Genomic DNA, 18,312 nt, shown 5'->3' with positions numbered 1-18,312 from the left:
ACCTCCTGAGGTGAAAATCAAGTTTTTAATGTTGTTTATATAGTGTTTTTTTTAAATACGCTTTAAGACAAAGCATGAGCAAACCATCAGTCAACTATTGCTGAGTAAAACTGCAGTGTGCCAAAGACAGTTTCAAAACTGGTGTTTGAAACTGGCCCTGTTTCCTATCATCACAATCTCTTAAGCATTTCTAAGTATGCTGATGTTTAGTGTAAATGAGTGGAGGCAGGGACTACTTTGCATATTAATGTAACAGCATACTAAATGAAGCAAGGGCGTAGAGTTACATTCAAGCTATTTTAAGGCATAAAAAAAATTATTTTCACATGAAAAAAAGCATTTACATATGTCATTTTGATGATCAAAGATAGGTTTTAAGGGATAAAATTATTGACTGCAGGGGTACTTTAAAGCAGTGATGTATAGCTCCCTTCTCAAATAGTGTTTTGTTTCAGACAGTGAAATGAAAATTTAAAGATAGAAAAGAAATGAATGCGCTGGACTAAAGGTTTAACTGAACACTGCAAATAAAAAAAACGAAGTAGCTGAAAAATTAGAGAATTAAAGAAGGATTAGTTCCTCTCACATATTACTTGATTAAATACAAAACTGCATTCAAAAACAGGATCTGAAACAACTCAATTCAAATATGTGGCAATTACAAGATTTCACAAAAACATATTTGATTGTGAACACACTGATGAAAAAAAAAAAACGTCTGTGACATACAGTAAAAAACAAGTTTGGAACTGTTTCAAGCATAGGTGTAATTTGCTGGTGTAACGGGAAGGACATGTCCCCACTACTTTTTGAAACATCTCACGGTACAGATGTATCTAATACAAATTAAACATCTCTAGTTGACTAGCAGAGTTAAATAAGAGTCAATCTGGTGCTGGAATGTGTTTTTATGTCATTAAATTAAACTCTGTACTACTGAAATTGATTTCTGGACATCATAATGTTATTTTCTCTCTCTCTCTCTCTCACACACACACACACACACACACACACACACACACACACACACACACACACACTCCTGTCCCACCTACTTTTTAAAACAAAGTTACACCACTGCTTTCAAGTAAAAGTGGAAACAAAATCATTATGATTATATCATGAAATGGATAGATCATGAATATGCAGTATGATGAGATTCTGTAAGCCAAGTCATTCAATTTGCTATCTCTAGAATCTGTTTGCTCAGACCTGCCAGAACTGGAATCATCTTTTGTTCTATGCCAGAATAGAGCTGCCACAGCCCCTGAGTCTACAGAGAAACAGACAGACGGGTGGAAAGTTGAGAGAGGACGAGAGACAACTGAGAAATTGTGTAAATTATGCTTTATTTAGAAAAGATTCATGTTAAATTACCTGAAGCTTGTTTTGTAGTTCCCCCATTAGCTTGTGTAGGAGAGACAAATTTGAGATTGCTTGAGTCACCTGATAAGGCAGTAAGGAGAGGCACAACGTCACTGTGAAAGTGTCATTTCCAAGTCAAAATTAAAATAAACCTGGCGGGGCGTTTTCTGACCACAATTTATTGAATCAAGTGTGTATCCTGACCTTGGCTTGCCCAAGCACAGGTTGTAGTGTCGGCATAACTGGATGTCTGTAGTGTTTGGAAAGCAGGGTCTGAAAGCAGGAAGCAGAGTCACCAGGATCCAACAACCACGCAGCAATCTGAGGATCCATGAATTGACTCCCCAACACTGCACAGAATCAGATGTCCAAGTCAAAAATCACTTAAATATTACCAACAATACCATTGTTCTCAAATTCTTTTAAAACATTAGATTTATTAAAAGTCTATATTTAATGGTAATGTCATTTAAACAATTTCTCACTTTTCCCACTTGTGTGAATACACAGTGGGGTTCAAAAGTCCATTAGTGAGAGCACTGTTGAAAAATTTCTGTTAAGCACAGAACACACCAAGCCGATGTCAAAGAAACAGTGGCTACGAAAGCTGACTGTGTTGTCACCTCGCGGCGACTGCATCTCGGCCAAACTGCTTAAAGGGATAGTTCACCCAAAAATGAAAATTTGATGTTTATCTGCTTACCCCCAGCGCATCCAAGATGTAGGTGACTTTGTTTCTTCAGTAGAACACAAATGATAATTTTTAACTCCAACCGTTGCCGTCTGTCAGTCAAATAATGCTAGTGGATGGGAACTTCTACTATAAGAGTAAATAAAACTTGCATAGACAAGTCCAAATTAAACCCTGCGGCTCGTGACAACACATTGATGTCCTAAGACACGAAACGATCGGTTTGTGCGATAAACCAAACAGTATTTATATCATTTTTTAACTCTAATACACCACTATGTCCAACCGTGTGCAGCACTCGTTAGTAAGGTCTGATCGCGGCAGCGGCAGTGATGTCTCGCTCTCATTGAAGTATATGCGCGAGACATCACTGCCGCTGTCAGAGCGTGATCAGACCGAACGAATCGAGTGATGAATGCAGTTGGACATAGTGGTGTATTAGAGGTAAAAAAATGATATAAATACTGTTCGGTTTCTCGCACAAACTGATCGTTTCGTGTCTTAGGACATCAATGTGTCGTGACGAGCCGCAGGGTTTAATTTGGACTTGTCTATGCAAGTTTTATTTACTTTTACAGTAGAAGTTCCCATCCACTAGCATTATTTGACTGACAGACGGCAACGGTTGGAGTTAAAAATCATCATTTGTGTTCTACTGAAGAAACAAAGTCACCGACACCTTGGATGCGCTGGGGGTAAGCAGTTAAACATCAAATTTTCATTTTTGGGTGAACTATCCCTTTAAACACACCAAAAGGACTACAGGCTACAGCACGTGCATTCTGTGCCTGCGTGTAAGGAAATAACTGTATATCAGCAGGTATCAATGGTCTATTTTCATCATTCAAAAAAGGAAACCGAAACTAGGACTGCAGTTATACAAACTGTAAACAAAGCAGCACTTGCTTAACATTTTAAATATAAATCACGCTAATCACTTTCTTCATACCACTCGGCTCATATTATTATGAAAATATTTGCGCGTTTGAATGCTCAGGTAAGATGACGTCAAATTGTAACAAACTTCTGTCTGTGCCGTCTTGACCTCTTTGCGTGTTTTCATCACTTTAGCTTTTATTCTTGTGCACAGCCAGAGTTCTCTCTCTCACAATGGCCCGACGCCGATTCAACATGCTGAATGTGTACAGCCAATCAAAAAAAAAAAAAAAAAAAAAAAGGCATCCGAGTAGACCAAATGGTGTGGAACACAGAAAAAACTAAGCCGACCGATGCTCAAAAAAGGCCCAACTGTCGGCCAACTTTTCAAAATCAAATCACTCAAACTTTAATACTAGTATAAAAATATGAATTTGATATAAATTTCAGAATTTTCTTGTATCTGGAATGTCTGCCTGTTGCCTTAATGACAGCAGCACTCAAGCTGACACAAGCATGATTTTAAGAGCATCTTGAATGTTTCAAAAACATATGCGTTAACAAGATAAAAGTCACAAATTTGCTTGCTTAATTATTGACTTAGAAACAGTGAATAGAATATATTTATGTTAGAATATAATAGAGAATTATAGAATATAATATTAGAACAATATTTACATCTTTCATTCAACTTTTTGAAATTCTAACCCACCCAGTTTAAAAAAAAACATTTAAATGTGATGACTTTGAATCTTGTAGACTTTGAATCCTATTCTACATAACATGGTAACTGTTTAAATAGTCAAAAGATAAAGGACATTCATGTATGTCACACCTTGTTTCCAGCTCAGGTCTCTGCTGAAGTGTTTCAATGCTGTGCGAAGCAGGTCTTTAGCTTTAAAGCACACAAACAGCTTTGTGCCACACATCATCTGCAGCAGCAGCTCTCTAAGGACAGACAGACAAACAGATACAGAAAAACACACACTCAACATCACCTACTATCTACAGAATCTCTAAATAACATACACACAAGTGCTTACCTACACAGAGGGCACATTACACATGTAACAGTATCCCTTTAACCCCTCAAACCCGAAGTGTACCACCGGTGATACAAATTCTTTTCAATTTTTTTGTACTGTACTGCAATGTCAAAAATATCATACAGCTCATATAGTCATGTGTCATACATCATTTGAAAGGTCTCACAGAGTACAATACAACAAGCATAATTGTTCTGGGCATTGAATGAACTTGAGTAAGTTTTTGTACATAGCCGCCCCCCCAGACCCAAATGTAAATAATATAAGGATGTGGCATTTATGTCACGTGTTTGCTTGCAACTTCATAAATCATGCTCAGATCATGGAAAACTTACCATAATCCGTCACTTAGATCTAAAGATAATCCTCATGGAGTTATAACACTTATTCTCACGATTAAAACGAGTAGGAGAACTTTACCAAAAAATAATTTTCCTCCTATCTTATTTCCTTCCTGAGATATTGCATGTCAAATAAGAAAGATACAGTATGTGAAATTTCCCTTGAGCAAACCTTTATTTTTTTTGTCTTTTATCAGTAGTTTCTCAGCATGTCCAAATGTAATGCACGTTTATTTTCTAAAAATTTAAAAGGTTTTCTCTTAAATGATACCTACTACCATTTTGTGTATGTTACTCAGAAAAAAACAACTCTAAATATTCCTTCAGGGCTTAAAGGGTTAAAGAAAAACTAATAATGAATGCTACTTACCATCTGCGACAGAAAAAGCAGGGATAGTTAGTTAGTTAGTTAGTTATTTATTTATAAAGCACATTTAAAAACAGCCACAAGGCTGACCAAAGTGCTGTACATTAGAAACAATACATAAAAGAAGAACTTCAAATACAGTAAAAATACACACAATCAAATTCAACTGTTGTTAAACACTGTAGATAAAAAATAAGATTTTAGCTTTGATTTAAACATGGAAAGAGATGGTACCGTTCTAATTGACATTGGTAAGCCATTCCATAGTTTGGGGCCAGCCTTTGCAAAGGCTCTGTCCCCTCTATGTTTTAGCTTAGTCCTGCACACAGAGAGTAATCCTAAATCCCCCGACCTAAGTGACCTAATTGGGTTGTGAGTGGATAGCAAAACAGAAAGGTAGTCTGGAGCTAAGCCATGTAAACATTTATAAACGAAAACCAAGATTTTGAACTCTATTCTAGATTTAACCGGAAGCCAGCGCAGAGATGTCAAGATTGGAGTAATGCGATCAAATTTTTTGCTGCCAGTCAACAGCCTAGCAGCAGCATTCTGAACCAGTTGTAGACGCCCAATTGATGAGCTATTAACTCCATAATAAAGTGAGTTACAGTAGTCAAGACGTGTGGTAATGAATGCGTGGATAACAGTTTCAAAATTCTTGAGGGAAAGAAATGATTTAACCTTTGCAAGGCGCCGTAGATGGAAAAAACACGATTTGACAACAGAATTAATCTGTTTATCAAACCGAAGTCCTGAGTCAATTAAAACGCCAAGGTTTTTAGCACACGGAATAATATAAGAACTTAAAGGGCCTAGATCCAGATCACCACGGTCATAAAAGTCACTTGGACCAAAAATTAAAACCTCAGTTTTTTCCTCATTTAAGGCCAAAAAATTTTGCGATAGCCATGATTTCAGATCTTGTAGGCATGCTATCAGAACCTCAATAGAACAGGAATCATTGCGTTTAAGTGGGAGATACAGCTGGGTGTCATCGGCATATAAATGAAATGATATTCCATATTTAGAAAACAGGGATCCCAATGGTAACATGTATAAAGAGAACAGTGTGGGAGCAAGGATCGATCCCTGGGGAACACCACAGGAGAGGTGTGCAACTGAAGAAGTGTGTTTTCCAATACATACAGAAAACTTCCTATTGGTTAAATATGATCGAAACCATTTTAAAACAACACCCTGAATGCCTACATAACTTTCCAGTCTAGAAATTAAAATGTTATGATCAACCATATCAAATGCTGAACTGAGATCTAAAAGAACCAAAGCTACAGCATTCCCGTTGTCAGTAGACATCATAATGTCATTTGTAACTTTCAATAATGCAGATTCAGTACTGTGTAATTTTCTATAACCTGACTGAAATGTTTCATATATTGAATTTGAACTTAGAAAAGACTGTAGTTGAATGAGTACCACCTTTTCTAAAATTTTTGAAACAAACGGAAGATTAGAAATCGGTCTAAAATTACTTAACACAGAAACATCAAGATTGGGTTTCTTCAAAAAAGGGGTGAGGGAAGCATGTTTTAGACAGTCAGGAACAGTACCAGTAAGCAGAGAGCTATTAATAAAATACAAAAGATCAGACCCAACAATGTCTATAATTTGCTTTAAAAAATGTGAAGGAATAAAATAAGGAGAGGAGAGTAAGAGTAAGAGTAAGGAGAGTAGACAAACGCAAACACCTCTCTGCCTCTTTCTCATTTCCTCTCCAATAAACACCAGCACACCTGGTAAAGGCATCCTGCTTTTGTGTTAAGTCTTGTTGGGCCCAGGCTGGTGTCTGCTCTAGTCTGAGGTACAGCACCCTCTCTGGTGGTCTGTCCTGTAGTCCCTCTGAGTCCAAATCAGTCTTCAGCAAAACCAGCAGGCCACACACTGCAGGGTACAGCTTCTTCAGAAGAGACATTGAACACATCAAGCCATTAATGCTAACATACATTACCACTCGTACAACAGTTGAAAGAATTTTAGCGTGCCTTGTATGAGTTGTCTAAAACTAAGGCTGCATTTATTTGACAAATACAGTGAACGGTAAATATTTTGAAATATTACTACAATTTAAAATTATTGACATTATAATTTATTTCTGTAGTAGCAAAGCTGAATTTTCAACACCCATTACTCCAGTATTAATATGCTAATTTGGTGCTTAAGAAACATTTCTTATTATTATAAATGTTGAAAACAGTTGTAATGCTTAATTTGTTTATGGAAACCATGATACATTTTTTTCAGGATTTGAAAAAGAAAAATTATTTGAAATAGAAATGTTTTGTAAAATTAAAAATTAATATACCATAACTTTAATGCATCCTTGCTGAAATAAAGCAATTTCTTTTTTAAGAACAACAATAGTGTATATTCACCAAAATTTGTAGTACAACCTAACAGTTTACCAACTAAAGCCCACAATCAATGCCTTTCTTCTCCAAACTAATCGATGAATATCATCTAGTGAATCTGTAAACACACCTGTTCTGGGTCCAGTTGTATTGTGCCGTCTTGGTATACCATGGTAACAACTAACGCTTTCGCTTTTCCAACCTCCTCTAACATAAATTCTCTATCCTCTTGTGAGAGACGCCCTGTGTCGCACACCCTGGGATCAGAGATCAGACTAAAAGCCCCTCTAGAGATTGTTGTGTTTCCATCTTCTTTTCTATCTGTTTCTGAAGACATTTGATAGCTTATTTTGGATCCTGACAGACTTGGATTGGAGGACTTGAGGGGTTTGAAATTATTCGGTTTATTGCATCCTTGACTCTTAAATTCTTTCTGGCGTCTGAGGGGATGTCTCTGCCTCTTGACACCAGGCCGTGGAGCTTTTGGTCGTTTTAAGAGCTGCACCGAGCCCTTTACTTTAGCATGGAGGAACGTTGGGTTTCTAAGTGTATTTTCACACAACTCCTGGGATGAAGTGATCTTAGGAGCTTCCTGTAAGGTTCCAGAGGGTTCCCATTTTCCAATATGCTTTAGAAATGATTTCACCTCACCAGCCTGTATATGTCAAAAAAAACAAAACGCAAGTAGAGTTTAAGAAGAGGACATTTGAGTTCACACTCTCTCTTATTCATATGTGAAGGGAATATTTCACAAAAGCAATGCAAATAAAGTCAATTTCATAACACCAAAAAGCTTAACTCGGAAGCAGACAGCCATCCACATGCAACCCTCCATTTTAGTGTCTGGATGTCAGTGCCAGACAAATCAGCTTAAAAAAAGCTTCAAAAAGAGAGGGAACTGTTCACAGTTCCCAGGCTGTCATTAATAAAGCTCTCTAAAGCAGTTTTCAGGCTGATGCACCCACACTTTTATCGCTGCAAGGACAAGTCTTTGTCTGGTACTTCTCAACCCCTAAACGACCCCTGTTATTCTTTATGTAACAGACATCTGCAGTAAGAGATTTCCATTATTCATTAGTAGGCTGTTTCACCTTGAAAGGAGTAAAAAAAACAACTACAAGCACTCAGGGTCAAAACATTCTTACACACTAGATAATTGGTCCACAGATAATAGTGGCTTTTAATGTTTATGCTATTTATAGAACATCTAGAATTTAGTGTTCTTTGTCTAGATAACTCTGCGAGCAGGTGAGAGAATGCTGTCCTTTGGATTGTATGTGTGTGCATGCTTAATTCATTGTCAGTACTTGTTCTCTTCATCACTCTGATGCTCTGTACTTCAGAACCCCAGGGACGTTTTCTGTTTTTTCTTCTCTGTACAAAGGAAACTTACAATATATATTTTGATGCTTTATCTTCATTCTTACAATTTAATGCAGCACTGCTAATGGACCACTTTGAGCCATCTGAGTACAGACAGACCCTCATGCTCAAACATTTACACATTAATTCAATTGATCCCTTATAGACCACATTTTACCAGTGCTACATTTTCTTATCACTTTAGAGTGACAGAATACACCTTAGAAAGGTCAGGACAAAAAAAAGGTGAACTAGTGGGAAAAAAATAAGATCATCCAGAAAACTACACTAAAATGACCTCTCTGATGACATAATACAGCCAATACTGCCTTTTCTCTGCTCTGAAGTGAGCACATATACATTACCTGAGAGTGGGGCTGGATGCTGTGCTGCACTCCACCACTTGTGTGATGTACTGTGGACTCCATCTTTCCAGTGCTCTCTTCAACAGGCATCAGTATTGTATTCTCATCTGGCTGGGGAGAACCTGCATGTACAATAAAAAGAGTGAATAGTCTCTCAGCATTGTCAGTGGATGAAATGAATGGAAGCTCATTTCTGTCCAAGCTGATATGTCCTGTGGTGTAATGTGCTATACACCATCTAAAACCATTTTAAACATACAGTGGGTACGGAAAGTATTCAGACCCCCTTAAATTTTTCACTCTTTGTTATATTGCAGCCATTTGCTAAAATCATTTAAGTTTTTTTTTTTTTCTCATTAATGTACACACAGCACCCCATATTGACAGAAAAACACAGAATTGTTGACATTTCTGCAGATTTATTAAAAAAGAAAAACTGAAATATCACATGGTCCTAAGTATTCAGACCCTTTGCTGTGACACTCATATATTTAACTCAGGTACTGTCCATTTCTTCTGATCATCCTTGAGATGGTTCTACACCTTCATTTGAGTCCAGCTGTGTTTGATTATACTGATTGGACTTGATTAGGAAAGCCACACACCTGTCTATATAAGACCTTACAGCTCACAGTGCATGTCAGAGCAAATGAGAATCATGAGGTCAAAGGAACTGCCTGAAGAGCTCAGAGACAGAATTGTGGCAAGGCACAGATCTGGCCAAGGTTACAAAAAAATTTCTGCTGCACTTAAGGTTCCTACAGTGGCCTCCATAATCCTTAAATGGAAGACGTTTGGGACAACCAGAACCCTTCCTAGAGCTGGTCGTCCGGCCAAACTGAGCTATCGGGGGAGAAGAGCCTTGGTGAGAGAGGTAAAGAAGAACCCAAAGATCACTGTGGCTGAGCTCCAGAGATGCAGTCGGGAGATGGGAGAAAGTTGTAGAAAGTCAACCATCACTGCAGCCCTCCACCAGTCGGGGCTTTATGGCAGAGTGGCCCGACGGAAGCCTCTCCTCAGTGCAAGACACATGAAAGCCCGCATGGAGTTTGCTAAAAAAACACCTGAAGGACTCCAAGATGGTGAGAAATAAGATTCTCTGGTATGATGAAACCAAGATAGAACTTTTTGGCCTTAATTCTAAGCGGTATGTGTGGAGAAAACCAGGCACTGCTCATCACCTGTCCAATACAGTCCCAACAGTGAAGCATGGTGGTGGCAGCATCATGCTGTGAGGGTGTTTTTCAGCTGCAGGGACAGGACGACTGGTTGCAATCGAGGGAAAGATGAATGCGGCCAAGTACAGGGATATCCTGGACGAAAACCTTTTCCAGAGTGCTCAGGACCTCAGACTGGGCTGAAGGTTTACCTTCCAACAAGACAATGACCCTAAGCCCACAGCTAAAATAACGAAGGAGTGGCTTCACAACAACTCCGTGACTGTTCTTGAATGGCCCAGCCAGAGCCCTGACTTAAACCCAATTGAGCATCTCTGGAGAGAGAATCTGCAAGGAGGAATGGCAGAAGATCCCCAAATCCAGGTGTGAAAAACTTGTTGCATCTTTCCCAAAAAGACTCATGGCTGTATTAGATCAAAAGGGTGCTTCTACTAAATACTGAGCAAAGGGTCTGAATACTTAGGACCATGTGATATTTCAGTTTTTCTTTTTTAATAAATCTGCAAAAATGTCAACAATTCTGTGTTTTTCTGTCAATATGGGGTGCTGTGTGTACATTAATGAGGAAAAAAAATGAACTTAAATGATTTTAGCAAATGGCTGCAATATAACAAAGAGTGAAAAATTTAAGGGGGTCTGGATACTTTCCGTACCCACTGTATATCTGCAAATTATTAATAATTATCTTGATAAAACTCTGAAATTGGTTTGACAAAGAACTGGTTCACAAGATCAATTTGTTTGCAGATCAGACATTTTCAGCCTAGTTAAAGCAGAAACACTGGAAGTATATCTTACTTGTTAAGTCATGTGACATAAGGACTGCAATATAAAGAATATGTAATGTATTTGTATTGTCTAGTAGCCCATCAAGCACTGCACTTACTAGTTCTGCTCTTGATAATATCGCGTCTTTCAGAGTCGCTGTCTTCTTTCTCCCTTACTGTGTCCAGTATTTCACCTGACCTAACAGGTGTGTCCTGCACACGTTCAAGGAGAGAGATGCTCCCACATCTTTTGGCATGTGCACAACTTTCCACTGGAGCTGACAATTCAGAGTTTCTACTATCTTGCCAGCAATGGCTGGTCTCCAGATCCTTATATTTAGATGTTGGTTTCTCTGCATTAGATATAAAACTATTATACTGCACTTGTTTGAACACAGCTTTGGCAGCTCTGGCCTCTTTTGAGATTTCCTCACAAACAGAATCACCATTATCTTTCTCCGTCAACCCTGATTGACAGCTCCAAAATTGGTTTATCTGTCCATTCTTACCCTGATTGTCCACAATATCAATCCTTTTGCACTCTTCTTCGGATGCTGGATGACAGTTGTTAGTAAGCAACGTAAGCTGGCTAAAGCTGATCTTCTTCACTGGGGGAGCCTCATGTTGATTACAACCTACTGGGCCTTTTTCAGTGGGGCTTGCTGGTTGAATCCATCTCCTCTTACTGAAGGTCAGTTTATGGATCTCTGCTTCTGTCATAACATCTGGTTTAGTCTGAGGGCTCTCCACACTAGTAAAGTGGAACAAGCATAAACCGTTTTCTCCCTGTGCTACCGGTATATGAAGGACATTATATTTATGATATCACCAGCATAGTAGAGTGCAAACCTCTCATTACTGGTCACATCCCTTAGCTTAAAGTGGTTTGAATCTTCTGCCAGACTATTTAAGTCCAAGTCTCTAAAGAGAGAAAGAACACATGAATCAGACGATTACATGATCAGAGAATAAATACTATCAACGTAAATTTGTTCAAAATAAAGACAATCAGCAAATCAGTCAAATTATTTTATTTGCGGTTATGAAAATAATGTATAAATTACTGTTGGCTCAGTATGTGCAGAACATTTCTAAAACACATATTACTCACCCACTTTTCCCTGTGTACAACTCTTGATTTCTGTCATCTCTGCCTTGATGCTGAGACAGTCTGAACCCTCTACAAGTCAAGGCTGTAATTTTGAATGATTTAACAGATTGCCTCAGACAGAAAAATATTTAACTCATTTTTAAAACCTGTTTGTGAAGCAAATCATTCTTTCGAAGGCATCAAGCTTAGCATAAAAATTAGAATTTACCAGTTGAATGTGAACAAAACCAGCAACATTCAACCTCCTAATAGCCATAACAAGCCTCAAGTTAATAATATTGTTAGAATGTTCTGTTTCTAACTCACTAGCTCTGCTTCTTTCTCCTCTGTGCACATACTGGACCTGAAGGGCTGCTATGATGCTCTGTGCAGCTGCAGAGAGAGGAGTTGTGTTCAGACTGCTGCAGAGGTAGCTCTCCATCTTATTTCCTGCTCTTCTAGTCTGTCTTAATCCTGTAGATACATATGAAGAAAAATAGCAGTGCGATCTAAGAGGTGCTGGATTGAAATCTGACAGTAAAGGGATCAAATGTGCACAAGCAACACTGCTGTCATACTCTTCTACTACAAAATGTATGAGTGGAAATCTATTGTTCGAATGTCTGTCAGTCAACTCAGATCTATTAAAAGATAATACACCTAGTCGGCTGTTGTTTTTCTGGTGGTCTTTTAATGAAATGAAAGTCTTAAATGCGTTGAAGCAAAAAAAAAAAAAAAAAAAAAAAAAAAAAAATCGCATTGAAACACACACACAAAAATATTTGCTCAAACACTGAAATTACAAATGATATTTATTCACAAAGACATAACTGTTAATCACCAAAAATATATAAGCACCATGATTTATACAAAGTGTGGCACATTTGCAAAAGTACAAATGCAAATTAATGTGCAACTGTAAGCACTGAACACAAATTTGACAACTAAAGAACATTAACTTTTAGCAGATAGCAGAAATAAAGAATAATACATAAGAATATAAGATCTATGGAGTTCCACAACACAGAAGCAACAATGGTCCATGTCCTAATCTGCATTTAACATTAATTTCTCAGTCATCCATATTTTTTATTTTTGCAGCAGGGACCTCTGTATATGTTGGCTGGTGTAGAGATCTGATTCTACATAAGCCCTGCTTGAGCCTCTATATCTCTCACTGCTCTATTGAGCAGTCTTGGGTCCAGATGGAAATAAACATACAGTTCCCTCTCCCTCCTCAGGGAGGCACTGCGTTCAAGTCTCCCTCGTTTGGCCTTCAAGTCCCCAACTATGTCCTGAAGAAGTGTGTACAAGGTCCTCTGCTTGACCTCCAGCTCATCTAGAACAATTGTGAGCTCCTAAACAGAGAGAGTTGGTTGGAACAAGTCAGACGGAGAGGGTTTAAACTCCTAATGAACACTGATTACTTTCTGTGCATGCAAGGTTTTAATTCACTGCTAATAAGGTAATCTTTTCAATTAAATTTCCTTCTCATTTTAATTTAGTATTAAAATGGGAAGTTAAAAGGAGAAATCATGCAAGCTTCCACAACTATTTTCATGGCCAATCTAGGTTCAAATATAAAAATGATAAAACAACTAAAGTCTAAGATCCATTTTTTAATTAAACTCTAAAAGTGTTTCTGGACTAACTTTGTTAAAAAGCTTTTCAAGGGTGTCAGCAGAACAGAACTGTTCTTAGAGAACTAGAACAATCACAGTCCAATAAAATGTGTTTCACAGACACAGACAGTGAGGTGTTGCAGTGACAGGAAAGAAAGCAGAAGCCATTGACAATTTTCAAGTCTTAAAACAACAACAAAACAAAATTATTGTGCAGAAAAATCCACCACCAAACAATGATGAGAGGTGCATGCTTTTTACAAGCCATGAATACTGACAAATAAATCTGCTCACGTTTCTTGGGATTCACAACGAATGATGTAGAAAATGGCGGCGAGGTTGAGAAAAAAGAAAGACATACCTGTGCATGAGGGCAGAGCTCCAGTGCAGGTGTGGCTGTAGCACATACCTGCGGCCTCAGGAGAGGCTGCACAATGTCAGAGTAAGCCACTTGGTCGAGCGCATCTCGGTCATGTTCTAACCGAGCTCCAGTAAAGGCTTGCTCTCGTCTGGCCCCATCCAAAGCCTCTTGTACAGTGATCAGATGCTCCTGTAGGTTGGAGGCTGCTGTTTCCAGCCTACCGTAGGTTTGGAATGGATCCTCTCTTTCCATGGAGGCCTTACCCATCTCGAGCATCTGCAGCAACCTGAAGGATGAACACAGCATATAGTCTTACAAACTCAACCTGCAATACACGGTACAAAATTGTAAATTAAAACTCTCGCCACTTATGGTGGGCTACCTGCTAAAGGCTGTGTCCTTGGAGCTCATGATCTGTTGTTTAGCATTAGGACCAAGATAGGGGACTTGGGTCAAGTGAGGTTGTGTCAAAGTGTTTTCTCTTTGAGTAGCAGCTTCTGCTGCCCCCTCCAGCCGCTTCACTATTTCATCAAGCTGCCCCATCACCCTCTTCCCCCTAAGGAGCTCTGCATCCTGGGCCAGACGCACAAGTTCGAAGAAGGTCTTCTGACGGAGAAGCTGGTCACGAATTTCACTTTGCCTGGAGGTGTAGTAATTTTGCCTGGCTACTTGAAGAGCGAGGTCACCACGCACCACGGGGATGTTAAGGAGGCGGGCACAGTCTCGTAATGCAGAGCGGACTGGGTCTAACATAAGAGACTGAATTTCAGACTGAATTGAGATGATCTCAGAGCGTAGATCAGGCTCAGGCCTGCTCACCTTTGAGTAGCACAGAGACTACGAGAGGGAGAAAATGAGAAACATTTATAGGTATACTCAATTCAAGGGACACAAATGTCTCATTAAACGTCACATGCACAAGTTTCTTCTCCTAGCACAGTGCGTTTATCTACAGCCAAATTTGCTTGAGCATGTTACAATAGCGGTTAAAATGTTGTTTCACACATCTACTTGCAGTCACACATCCATCACAAATGGATGTCAGCTATGATCTAAATATAATTACAAATTATTTAACTAAGTTTTTAAATTTAATAAAATAAATTAGTACTACTCTCAAAAGATTGAGGTTGGTAAGATTTTTTTTACATCTTTGAAAGAAGTCTTCTTATTCATCAAGGATGCTTTCATTTGACCAAAAATAAAGTAATTTTGCAAAATATTACAACTTAAAATAACATTTTTCTAATTAAATATATATATATTATTCCTGTGATTGTAAATCTGAATTTTCAGCATCACTACTCTAGTCTCCGGTGTCACATGATCTGGTCCTCAAAAAACATTTATTATTTATTTACAATGTTGAAAACAGTTGTGTTACTTAATATTTTTATTGAAACCATGATTAATTGTTTTTCAGGACACTTTTATGAATAGAAAGTTCAAAAGAACACCATTTATTTAAAACGGAAATCTTTTGTAATATTATGAATGTATCTACTGTCACAATTGAATGCATCCATGCTGAAAAGCATTCATTTCTTAAAAGTAAAAAAAATAAATAAAACAAATTTACTGACCCCAAACTTTCGCATAGTGTATATGTACAGTCTTTGCTTCTGGTCAACTTTACTTGGTCTTGAAAAAATTAAGGACCAAACAAGGAAATGCATAGCTGCCAGAAGTATCAACATAAGTAAAATGTTTTTTACCTCTGTGCTGCTGTTCATTCGCTGGATGAGCCACTCTTTTGCTGCCTTGTCACCATGCTCCTCTGCCCTCTCTTTCACCAGCTGGTACTGGGCCACTATATATGCCCACTGCAGTCGTGCCATCTCTTTCTTCCTGAGCTCCACTAGTCCCTCACCCTCTTCTTCCTCATTCTCACTGCAGCAGCTCAAATTTGTCAGCTGCCAGCGATTGAAAGTGGAGGTCTCCATCATGTCTGAGATGCCCTGAAAGAATTGACGCTGAGTGTAGGCAGCCAGCACTTTGGTGAATTGCTCTTGTTGCTGGAGGAACGACTCTAGAGACAACTGAGAGAGGAGTACAGGGATCCCAGGTTGAGGAACTAAAGGTGGAGCTGCTCCATCTTTACTCCTTAGGCTGGTTTGGAAAAAGCCAGCCAGTTTGGTGGTCTCCTTTGACAAGTTCTCTACTGCTGAGTTGGTGTATGCATTTTCAGCTGCCAAGGCAGAGTTGGCATCTTTTACCACATTGCCTCCTTCCTGCAGCAGTGATTGGGATGCAGAGGAGTTTGCACCCCAGTTGGTAGCTAGCATCTGCAGCTTGTTGAGTCTCCGTTGTTTTAGCTGCTTTTCCTTGCGGAGAGCTTGAAGTTCTGTCTCAAGGTCCTCAATTGTTACATTTCCCTCACCACCCAGCACAGAACAGCCCTGTGACCCTACACCTCCATCCACAGGCAAACAGGTTTTAAGCAACTCAGCTAGTGTCGCCTCATCCAAGATAGGCTTCCTGGTCTCCTGGAGTGCCTTGTACGCTTGCAATTCTTCTGGCGTTAGAACATTGCTGCGGTTCAGGCGGTTGCAGACGACACGTAAAAGGTGCAGGTTATCCGGTGCGGTGTCAAATAACCAGTCAAACTCAGAACCTTTCAGAATAGACGCCCGTGGGTAACCCAAACGTGACAATGCCTCAACGAACTGAGCCCCATCCAGCATGTCTGCTTATGCAAACTCGGCTCACACTTCAGATATATTCAGTTATCCTAAGGCAGATAGTCAAAGGACATTATTGCAAGCCTGACTTATTATATGCATTCACAAAAGGAGGCCCAACTCAGTGTTCCTCCTTGGCAAAATTCAATTCAACCATCAGTTTTCACACTTTCGTGTATATATATATATATATATATATATATATATATATATATATATATATATAAAAAAAAGGGGTCAACACACTCTAAATTAAAGATTTATTGTACACTTTTGTTAGATTAATTGAATAAAATGTGTTTTCACAAGTGTGGCAAAATCATTAAGCTTGCGCTGCACTGACTGACAGCTTCTGTGGTTATAAAGGGAGAGCGTTGTGCTCACTTTCTGTTTAATTCATTTCACAAGAAAAGTTGCTTTTCCTTTTGTGAGTACTTCATACATCACCTTGACAAAAATGTATTTTTAAACTTAGTGATTTTATAATGTTTAATATTTATTCAAAAGTGAAAAAATAGCTATTACAGAAGCTGGCTATTATGAGACAATAAATGCTCCTCTGCTGCCATCTGTTGGTTATAGTGGTAATTCATGTCTTTTTTATTTTTAAATAAAAGTGATTTCTATCAAATGTTGGATTTCCTACATCTTGAAACATTCAGTTTTACAAATGGTGACAATCTCAGAAGGATGAACAAAAAACCTACCATACTTGATATGAGCAGTTTTTAACCAGTATTTGAGAGAGATGTACAAACCTTTTCACTCGGCCACAAGGATCAGTTGGAGTCCTCTAGAATAGGTGATGCATTATCATGTTTACTGTTATTACCTTGTCAATTCATAATAGAAGTGTCAAATTTGCAGTTGTGCCACCCTGGCATTCAAACTGCTGGACAAAAGCTTTTCAATTATGTCAACAGCTTTATAAAAAATAAAAAGACACTGATATTTATAAAATTTGTTTATATGAAAGGTTTCAAACATAAAATATTGCCATAGTCTTTAGTTTTTAACTTTTTTATTATTAAGACACTATTTTAAATAGTCTTCTCATCTGTTCATTTGTTTGGACAGTTGCACCACTTAACATTTTGGGGGTTTAAGATAGCAACACATAAAATAATACGCATTTAAACGTACTAATGTGAATTCAAACTAAATAGGTTTTATAGAATAAAGTGATATATGTCATGAATTTATCAAATTATTAAAAATGAAATTATGCACTTGGACACAAAAATATGCACGTCATGTCATTGACCCATAAACAGTTACACATATTGTGGTGATTTAGCCTGATATGTTCTGTGAAAAACAGATTTGGAAAAAGCAGTTTCCACAAAACGCCTGTGACCAACACACTAACTGATAACAAAACACACTTAAAAAGATGAATATATATTCAAATGATAATACCCATCAACGATCTGTCACTTAACCAGAAGTTTCAGACACGACTCGGTCATTATACCTCAAAGACAGCTAAAGTTGCTTTAGCTTTAACCTCAGAATAACAGATGAATAACGTACAATATTTTGAATCTCAAGAGCCGTTAAAAACGAGCTATTTGTGTCAAGATAATTTACCATGCTTGCAGATTAGCTGAGGTAATACATTTGCCACAATTCAGTTAAAACCGACTTTGACATGTATGTCATAAATCAGTATTTAAAAATATCCTTACCTCGAAAACAGGACCGTTTTGATGTATCGCAGTCTGTCTCGCGTTACTTCCGAATTACCCGCGCTTGCTTTCGTCACATGACGTGGGGGTGGGGGGTCGTTTCTCTTCTTCTTCTTTAAATTTATTGGCGGTTGGCATAACAATTT

At 38.3% G+C, this 18,312-nt stretch overlaps 2 protein-coding genes across 4 annotated transcripts in view; both read right to left on the bottom strand.

Annotated features, from left to right (window-relative positions):
• poln (polymerase (DNA directed) nu) overlaps positions 1-11,375 on the bottom strand; it is a 55,545-nt gene extending 44,170 nt beyond the window's left edge. The window contains exons 1-9 of the mRNA XM_048183903.1: positions 11,234-11,375; positions 10,844-10,937; positions 8,780-8,901; positions 7,183-7,707; positions 6,438-6,601; positions 3,768-3,880; positions 1,570-1,715; positions 1,378-1,446; positions 1,213-1,273 (exon numbers count right to left, since the gene is read on the bottom strand). Coding sequence (XP_048039860.1) covers positions 1,213-1,273; positions 1,378-1,446; positions 1,570-1,715; positions 3,768-3,880; positions 6,438-6,601; positions 7,183-7,707; positions 8,780-8,869 — 1,168 coding nt within the window. The 5' untranslated portion in view covers positions 8,870-8,901; positions 10,844-10,937; positions 11,234-11,375. The remainder of the gene's footprint in view (positions 1-1,212; positions 1,274-1,377; positions 1,447-1,569; positions 1,716-3,767; positions 3,881-6,437; positions 6,602-7,182; positions 7,708-8,779; positions 8,902-10,843; positions 10,938-11,233) is intronic.
• A 1,233-nt stretch (positions 11,376-12,608) lies between these two features.
• Positions 12,609-18,312, bottom strand: haus3 (HAUS augmin-like complex, subunit 3). Of its 3 annotated transcripts, none has more exons than XM_048183907.1 (5): positions 18,167-18,312; positions 15,513-16,528; positions 14,180-14,634; positions 13,846-14,083; positions 12,609-13,172 (listed from the first exon to the last, which is right to left on the bottom strand). In XM_048183907.1, exons 2-5 carry the CDS (start codon positions 16,479-16,481, stop codon positions 12,957-12,959), a joined length of 1,878 nt encoding a protein of 625 aa, XP_048039864.1. In that variant the 5' UTR covers positions 16,482-16,528; positions 18,167-18,312; the 3' UTR covers positions 12,609-12,956. The 3 variants fall into 3 exon arrangements, with proteins under 3 accessions (XP_048039864.1, XP_048039861.1, XP_048039863.1); XM_048183904.1 differs by having other exon boundaries at positions 13,798-14,083; positions 18,167-18,311; XM_048183906.1 differs by lacking the exon at positions 18,167-18,312 and adding an exon at positions 17,237-18,118 and having other exon boundaries at positions 13,798-14,083.

The sequence above is a fragment of the Megalobrama amblycephala genome, linkage group LG3 (assembly GCF_018812025.1).
Source record: "Megalobrama amblycephala isolate DHTTF-2021 linkage group LG3, ASM1881202v1, whole genome shotgun sequence".
Taxonomy (NCBI): Eukaryota; Metazoa; Chordata; class Actinopteri; order Cypriniformes; family Xenocyprididae; genus Megalobrama; species Megalobrama amblycephala.
Note: the sequence above shows the minus strand (reverse complement) of the source record. Positions and strands in the feature narration are given on the sequence as shown.